Here is an 8,850-nt window from a genome sequence, read left to right on the forward strand (position 1 = left end):
CCACTGGACGGGCTGCCCAGGGCTGGTCCGGCATGTCCAAGCCTGACCCATCCCAGGCAGAGGAAGGGGGCAGATCCCGGATTCAGCCCAACCCCTTGCCATCCCCATCCTTCCCTTACAAAGCAGGCCGGGGGTGTGATGCAGAGTCTTTATTGTGCATGTCTACAGCTGCGGGTGTAGGCGAGGTGGGGGGCCCGGCTCCCGGAGAAGAGGGGAGACGCGCATCTCTGCAGGGGCCACGGCACAGCTTGAATGCACTGGAAGAGCTGTGCTGCGCCCAGCAGCTCCGGACAGGCCTGCCCGGGGGGGGCTTCAGGCCTGCCCTTCATGGCGATGCGGCCTCCGGGCTCCCAGAGCCCGGCCCGACTCTCGCTCGCCGGGGAGAGGACGCTAAGCTGGCGCGGGCAGAGACCCCACGCCCTAGCGAGCTGAGGGGGGCAGGAGGAGAGTCCAGCGGGCACATCCTGAAGGGGTGGGGTGGGATGGGACAATGCACCTTATCCAAGAAGCCCTGAAGCACGGTCCTGTCCCCCACAGGCCTCAGCCACCGGCTGACAGCAAAAGCCAGCTCCGTCATTGAGGGTGGCAGAGCAGGTGGGGAAAGGGGAGTCATCCTTTTGGGGGGGTCCTAGCAAATAAATAGTGACACGGGGCGTAGTGGAGGGGATCTCGAGATGGGCGTGCACCCATAATGCAGAGGGGACGAGGGATGAACAAGGGCAGCGGTGGGGGGCACGGGGCTGGTGGCTGCAGTGGGGGGGGACAAGATGCTGCCTCAAGTGAGTGCCCGCGATGACGACGGGGGTGTGGGAGGCACAGGGCTGTTGTGGACCGGTCGTGGGAGCTGTAGCCCGGGCCGGTCCACACAGCGCAGCGCGACTGGCTGGGGCCCTGCCAGCCCCTTCCCTGGCGCAGACAGCATCTGAAAAAGGATAGTCCTGGGGGCTCCGGGTGCCGGGGAGCGCAGCCCGGGGGATTCGGCTCTGGATAAAGCACGGCGGCCCACCCCAGCCCATCTCTCAAGCGCCCGCGGGCTTCCCTAGAGCTGGCTCTGGGCCTTCATGTACTCCACGATGTCGTTCTTCACCGTGGCCATGGTGGCGCGGTGGTACCACCGCATCACGGGCACCCCGTCCGGCCCCACCAGGAACTTCTCGAAGTTCCACTTGATGTCGTGAATCTTCAGGGGCTGCCAGAAAAGCTGCTTGGGGTCCCCGAAGTTTTCCACCACGGGAGGGCAGGAGTTCTGCAAGGGGAAGGAGGGACAGGCGTCACCACCGCGCCCCCCGCTCTCGCCCGCTCAGACGTGAGGGGGGGTGTGCGCGGACCTTGAGGAAGGTGTAGAACTTCTGTTCCCTCTCCCCGTTCACGTCGCCCTTCTGGAAGAGCTGGAAATTGGGGACGAAGCCTCCGCCCGGGCGGACGTACCTGCAAAAGCGGAAGGGGAGAATTGGGCGGCGGGCCCCCTTCCACCCCCCTCCAGCGCAGGGGGGCGCTGACCCCGTGCTTGGCAGCCCCCGCCCCAGACCGGGCACTCACTTCAGGGCAGGAAGGATCTCGGCGTTCTGCCCGGGCTCCTGCTTCCCGAACTGGTGGGAGGGGAAGCCCAGGACGACGAGTCCGTAGGGCCCCAGTTCGCTTTGTAGTGCATTCAGTTCTGCAAGCAGAGCCCCCCGACCCCATCCCCACTGCGGGTTAGTCGTGTCCACGGACCTAGGGCGGGGCTGCAGCTTCGTCGCCCTCTCCCAGCCTCTCCCGTGAGGCTCGCCGAGCCCTGGCCAGCCCCACGGGCTTTCTTTGGGCTCGAGCCCTGCTTTGCGCATCCGTTTCTTCCCATCCCCATTGCAGCAGCAGGGACTCATGCGGGCTTCCTCCGCCTCCTGCCTGGCGCTCCCGTGAGGGGCACGAGCCGACACGGCCACTGTGCGCCCGACCTCAGGGACACGTCCCCCTCTCGTCTGGAAAGGGCCCGGGCCTGGGCTGCCGCGCCACGCGGCGGCTGGGAGAGGGCCGGGGGCTCTTACCGATGTACTGCATGGTGAGCCCTCAGTACGTGGCCACGTTGACGAAGAGGATCATCTTCCCCGCATACTTCTTGAAGGGGACATACTCTTCCCCGTCGATGGTGAGGGCCCCGTAGTCGTAGATGGTGCCGGCCACGTTGCTGTAGCAGTTCACCTGGAAGACGGCCACGGGGGCAGGTGCTCAGGCCTGGGGACGCACCCCAGCGGGGCGCCCCCACCAAGGGGTCTTCCTGCCTGGCCTCTCTCCAGCCCCACGCAGCCACGGCTGGGCTCTCGGGCGGGGGGGCCCCACTGCATGGGCACAGATCCCGCCACGCACCCCCCACCAGTGCTCCCAGCTCCCCACCTGCCTGCTGGCACCCAGACCCGGGCAGGAAGCAGCCGGGTGAGTCAATGGAGACAAACCCGGTGCCTGATCCTGTTGGGCCAGGAGAGGAGCGGGGCCTGGCAGGGGCCTGGGCTGCGGCGAGCGAGCCTGCGTCGCCAGGCTGACGGCAGCCGCTCGTGATGGAGTGCCTGTCTCCTAGGAACGGGCCGTTACTAGGATCTGGTCGTCAGGGCCGAGGGTGCGACGCAGCCGGGAGCATGGAGCCGTGCCGGGGCGGCTGGGTGAGTCGGTGCTACCCCTCCGGCCCCCCGTGCCCAGCTCTTGGGCAGGCGCGTGCCAGGGCTTGGCTGTGTCTGCACCCGCTCGGAGGAACCCCGGGCTCCCTGCACCCCGGGGTGCCCTGGCAGGGATGTCTGCGTGGGGCAGGGCGCTGCTGCAAGACCCTGCGGGTCCAAAGCCAGAGCCCCAGGCTCCCCTTCCCTTCAGCACAGGTTGCTCTGGACCCTAGCAATGACAGCCAAACCCACGCGCTGAGGGTGCGACTGCGCGCCAGGGCACCTGCGGCATCCCCCCCAGCCCTCATTCCCTGGGGCAGGCTGGCACAAAGGGGCAGCCAGATATCTGTGGCTTTTGCCCCGCAGCCAGTCATCTCCAGGGTGATGCTAGGTCCGTGCGTCACGCGAGCCCCCGTGCGGGCTCTATTTTGGGAGCCGCTATCAGGCAGGCACACGAGGCCGTGCCAGGCTCTCCAGGGGAGCCGTGTTGCTGCCACGTTGGTCTTCCCCGCAATGCCGACGGCCCCGATGATGCTCCCCACGGGGCAGGCGGACACCGAGTGCTCAGGGCACACCAGGGTCCTGCCTCTCCGGGCACCTTGCCCAGCACCTGCTGCCCGGCACATCCCTGCCCAGAGCAGAGCGTGCCCAGGGCTGCGAGCGCACCGTGCTGGCTCCATGCTGTACCCATCAGCAAGCCGCCCCCACGACGTGCCTCAGGGCCACGTCTCCCAGCTCAGACGGTGATGTTGCCCCATCCTGCAGAGCCCCTCCACGGCTGTCCGTGGGCCCGGGGTTTGGGGTGGCCGGGAGGGCACAGGGGGGAAGCTGGAGGCAGGAACGGGGTCCTGCCACTTCCTCACCCCAGGCACTTCAGCAGGTGGGGGCCACGGGACCGGCTCAGACAGATCCCAGGACCCGACCCCCCTGCAGTCTAGAGGTCCCGGTCCCATGCCACACCCCGCTCCCTGCAGCCTCCCACCCCCTTCGTGCATGCCTGAGCTCGGGGGCACGGGCCCCCCCAGCAGGCAGCAGCACCCCAAGGCATGCTGCAACCCACTCTGCCCCTTACCTTGTCTTTCTCCTGCCCCCAATTCAGCTGAACCAGGCCAGCCAAAACCAAGGGGAAGATCCAGGAGGTGTGCAGCTGGCCCCCCATAGCTGCAGCAGGGCAGGGGCGCGCGCCCCTCTCCCTGCCCCGAGGAGCTCGGCGGCCGGGATTATCCCTCGCTGTCCTTTCCGCCACAGGCTCTGCCACCTTTCAGCTCGACAGGGAGAAATAAAGGGCTGTGGCTGAACCGTGCCAGCCAATCAGGGGCAGGCAAAGACTCCCACAACCCGTTAACCATATGGGCCCTGGGCTCGGGCACCGCTCCCTAGCCCAAGGGGCACGGGCATTGCAGGGGGCTGACAGGGAGGAGGATGCACTCAGCGAGGAGCAATAAGGGCAGGGCTTGGACCTGGCTCAAGGCTCCTGGCACGCCAGCGTGCAGCTGTCGAGGGCCAGAGGGCAAAGCCCTGGGGGGGAACGGGGCAGAGGACACAGAGTACGTGCCTGGACTTTATGCAACAGGAGATTAGGAGCTGCACAATAGGGAAAGTCATAGCTCTTATCCTGCGCCCCAGCACAGCCGCCCACAGTCTGGCTCTGAGCGCCCGGATGGGGCGGAGGGAGGTGCTGGGGGAGCCTCAGCCTGTGCTAGACGTGGGCCAGCCCCAGCTCCCCAGTGCACGTGGCAGGGGGGTGGACAGGAGAGGCGAGGCGGAGGGGCAAGGAGCTGGGGGGCTTGCAAGGGGCGCTGTCGGCAGGCGGGGGGCACATGGACCAAGAGACAGGGGTTGGGGCAGTGCCGGGGGCACCCAGGTGGCAGACGCTGTGTCGGGGAAACGGGCAGGGGTTGGGGGCCACGCTCCAGCGGGCTGCTGTGGTAAGTGGGGGCGTCTGGAGGGCATTGGGCAATGCCCAGCTGCCTGCCAGGTCTCAGAGGCCCCCTCCAGCAGGGTCAGACAAAGCTCCCGCATGGGCAGTGCCTGCTCTGTGCCCCCTCGGGGTCCAGCCTGGCCCTGCCAGGGGGCACAGACACCCCTTGCTTGCTGCCCTGGCCCCGCACATGCCACCCCAGGGGTTTCAGGCGTCTGGCTAGCACTGCTGCCCTGGGTGCAGCCCACGTCCCTGCGGGACCGCAGCTGCAGATGCACCAAGACCAGTTTAGACACAGCCCCCCTAGCTCTCTGCTCAGTAGAGATGAGCCCAGAGGGCCCAGGCGTGGGGTGCAGTTGGCAGGTCCACAACCCGGGGGGGTCCTGGGGCTGAGACACCCCTCTGGGCTGGGCGTCAGCTGCAGCGAGTGGGTGTCAAGGAATGCTTTTGGGGTATTCGGGCGGGTGGAGGGAGGGAGGCGAGGTGGGTCCACCTCTCAGCTGCTCCCTGTCTGTGGCAATAAGCCATGTTATTGCTAGGACTAGACAGCGCGCCAGAGACCCGGTCACGCCGGCGGTGACTCAGCCAGGACTCCTCTCTGCTCCCCATGCATCTCCTTCCCCGACCTCGCTGTCCTGCCCAGCACTGGCCCCTTAGGCAGGCATGCTGAGCCAGCTCAGGTCCTTGCCCCCTGCTGCACCGAGATGCATGCCGCCCCTCCCCGCTCTGTGGTGAGGAAGGGGTTAACCTAGCCAGGGGATGCTGCAAAATCTGGGGCCAGCTGGAGCTGATTGCAGCTCCTATAAAGACTGGCCCAGCTGCTCTATGGGGTGGGTTGATTGGGGGTGGTGAGGTCTTCTCCTGCCTGGGGAAGGGACTGCTGGGTCCATTTAGGATCAGATAAGGCTCGCACAGTCTTGTAAGTCTGGAAGGACTTAGTGCTGGAGCGTGCCGTGAGAAGCGGGGCGGCTGGCTTCATTTCAAAGGGGCTGCAAGCTCCTCCAGGGAGGCTGAGGCTCCTTGGAGCAGCTCTGCTCCCAGGCCAGGGCTGGGTTGGGCTGCTTTGGCTGCAGGGATATAAAATGACAGATGCATTGAAGGGACCTGCGTGACAGGCAGAGGGTCCTATTGCTCTATTTGTCCAGAGGCAAGGATTGCTTAGGGCGATACCTCTTATCAGCTGCAGAGCCGGGTAGGACAAGCTTTTGAGCGCAAGGCTTTCTTCCTCCAGTCTGATTCCCATGAGCCAGGCACAGACTGCAGCCTTAAGGCTGTATCATTTTAAATTGGTGGGACTCAAGCCCCACCAGCAAATTTTTCATACGCACGCAAATTTTTCATAACAAGCTGTATATTAACAGAGAAGATATCTCTGTCTCCAGATGCTGCCAGCTTGGGGGGCAATGTTAGGAGGCTAAATCCAGAGCAAAAGGACTGGCAGAAGCCACAGGCACTGCAGAGAGTCCATGCAAAACTCCCGGGAGCTTTTCTGTTTTCTAGCAAATCGAGTCCTGCCTGTGGCAGGGCGAGCCTGGAAAGAACAGAGCTGGGTGGCTAGGTGGAGAGGTTCAAGTACCAGGGGTGGCATGGATGGAGCAAGCGGTGCCTGTGCCCTTAGCCGCCGTGGCGGGCATGCAGGCAGGGGCTGGGAGGCGAAGGAAGGGGCTGCAGTTGGCAGGACGTGAGATGAGGGGGAGAGGAGAGGTTGGGGGCTGTACGGCTGGCCAGAGCAGCAAGGGCCAAAGGGTTCGGCTGCCTTGGGCGGGCTCCAGGTGGGTGGCTGTGCCCCAGGCTCTCCTAATGGCTGTCCCCAAGGCCCCGCGCAGACCCCGCCGTGAGAGGTCCCGGCTTCTCGCCAACAGCACAGAGGGTGCTGGCGGGTCCCGGGATGCCCTCAGACTTCCAGCGGGATCAAAATATTTACCTGGCATTGGCTTCCAGTTAAATATTACTGACACTGAGGCAAATGCTGTGCCCCGGAGGGGATCGGTGGGGAGCAGCGACCTGGCTGCAGGGCCCTTTGGGGGACTTCTTGCCCAGGTCAGGGGTTGCTCATTGGCGTAACACGAAGGTCTTGCAGGGCACGGGAAGGGGAACAAACGGCAATGCTGAGCCTAAAATGCCGGGCCTGGGCTATGAATCGCTAGAGCTCAGGCTAGCACGAGGGTTGGCTGCCTGGGGGACTGCGAGGACTGTGCCCAAGGGGGCAGGTGTACATGGGGGAGTCTGGGGTCGCCCAGAAAGGGGATAAGGGGTGGTGGAGAGGAAGCTTTGGTCTGACCCTGCTCTGGGTGGAGTGGGTGAGAAAGCTCCCGTGAGCGAGGAGCGGGGTGAATGGTGGAAAGCATGGAAAGCTGGCCCCCAGAGTGTTTGCTTTCATCTAATGGACCTCTCCAGGAGCCTGCAGGGACCAAGACAAGCTCCCCCATGTCCATGCTGGCTCCCCCGGAAGAGACAGGAGCGCGTGTGAATGTGCTGTGCTGTGCTGTGAGAGGCTGAGCTCTTCCACCTTGCTCAGAAAAGACAATAGCCTCCTTCATTCAGATCCCCAAGGCCAGCAGAGGCTGGGCCGGACGTGCTGGGGGAGAGGGGGGTTAGGGTTATGCAAGCTGGGTTCTCGGAGATAGCACAGGGACGTGTGATGTGAGATCCCGGCTACAGAGAGCCAAGTGCCAGCTGCTCCCATTTCCACCTCCGATGGGGAGGTTACCGCAACAGAGATACCCAAGACTCCCAGGTGCAGATCCTGCTATGCCAGCTTGTGATGGGTATCCTCGTGCTGGTACTCAAACAGGATAAAGGGGAGGACCTAGTAATTATAGGCCTGGCAGCCTGGCATCCATCCTGGGCAGAACAACAGAGCAGTTCAGCCGGGCTGGATCCCCGAAGGGTATTGACTGACCTATCAGCATGGGGCTACACGTGCGTTGAACCAGTTTGGGATGGAAATGCAGCTTCGGTTAATCGAGGCAGCGGTGGCAGTGTCCGGGGGCTGAGGCTTCTACAGGGCACTTGAACGCAGAACCGTGCACAAGCACTGTGGTGCACGCCTAGGGCTGTGCACAGTCACTGTGGTGCATGCTTAGGCTCTGCACTGTCATCGTGGTGCACACTTAGAGCTGCACACAGTCACTGTGGTGCATGCTTAGGGCCCTGCACTATCACTGTGCATCACTTAGGCCGGCATGCACACCCTCAAGACCTCCGACTGCTGTGGTCCGGGGGGCCGTGGGCAGGGTGGCGGGGTTTGCTGGGAAGGGGGCTCCTGCCCCCTCTGCTTTACCATTGACCTGGGAGAAAATACAAGAATCCCCACTGCAAGGTTTCAGGTGACCCAGAGCTGGGGGAGCGGGTGCTGAGGACAGGGCACTGATAACGGGTGCAGGTAAAATAAACACGCCTGCAGTGCAGCTGAAAGCAGTCAGACGGCCAGGGACAGAGACTACGGGTCCAAAGGCTCTGGGGACCTCTTGGGCCCCTGGACTTGAGTTTCTAGAGCAGTACGGGGGCCAAAGGGCCCGATGTGATTGCCAGGAGCCACCCAGGAGGAGCGGGAACCCCATGTTCCCCATGCACCTGGCACCCATGTCTCAGCAGAGGTCTCGTTGAACGGGAGGGGAGTTGGAGCCGAAACGCGGCTTAAGCCAGGGCTGACAGTGAGGCTATCTTAACTGCCTGAGTTCAAGGCTGGCTGGCTGGGTGCCGTGCCAGCCCCGCCAGTGCCAGAGCTGTGCGGGGGTTTCCTGAGGGCAGTGCAGCTCGTTGGTTGGTATTGGCCGGTCCTTCTCCCCACCCCGTCCTGTTGGTCAAGAGAGGCTCGAGGGTCAGAATCGAAGAAAACGGGGGCTGGACAAGACCTCAGGAGGTCACATCTGGTCCAACCCCCTGCCCAAAGCAGGACCAGCCCCAACTACAGCATCCCAGCCACATCAGGGGGTGGCAGGGCATCAGATCCAACCAGACCAGTGCTCCCCAATTGTTGCACCCACAGGTTGCCCCCTTGCCCCCCAGCTCTGCTCAGCACAGTGCCCCGAGCCCTCGCCCCCTCCTTCAGCTGCACTGGCGCGCGGCAGAGGCTCTTGGGGCGTTGCTGCTCCGCTCCCACGCAGGGTGCCCTGAGCAGGTTGGGAGAGAGGCCGGCTGCAGCCGCCTTCTTTTCTGCATCCGTGGGAAACACCCCCTTGGACCGTGCAGTCCTTCTTGCTTTGATGCCATGGAAACTAAACCTTTCCACCCACGCAATGGCTGCAGCGTGCTCAGCGGCTTGGCCTTCCAGAGGAGGAGAGGTCCAGGCTGCCTGCT

The 8,850-nt window shown here is 64.1% G+C and overlaps 1 protein-coding gene across 1 annotated transcript; it reads right to left on the reverse strand.

The window, feature by feature from the left end:
• Positions 1–134: 134 nt before the first annotated feature.
• GPX3 (glutathione peroxidase 3) lies at positions 135–4,019 on the reverse strand. The gene is made up of 5 exons (XM_090065286.1): positions 3,700–4,019; positions 2,025–2,178; positions 1,540–1,657; positions 1,329–1,428; positions 135–1,246 (listed from the first exon to the last, which is right to left on the reverse strand). The coding sequence occupies exons 1-5, from the start codon at positions 3,784–3,786 to the stop codon at positions 1,040–1,042; spliced, it is 666 nt and encodes a 221-aa protein (XP_089921412.1). The 5' UTR covers positions 3,787–4,019; the 3' UTR covers positions 135–1,039.
• Positions 4,020–8,850: the final 4,831 nt, after the last annotated feature.

The sequence above is a fragment of the Crocodylus siamensis genome, chromosome 10 (genome assembly GCF_052110815.1).
Source record: "Crocodylus siamensis isolate JL-2025a chromosome 10, ASM5211081v1, whole genome shotgun sequence".
NCBI classification, from domain to species: Eukaryota; Metazoa; Chordata; order Crocodylia; family Crocodylidae; genus Crocodylus; species Crocodylus siamensis.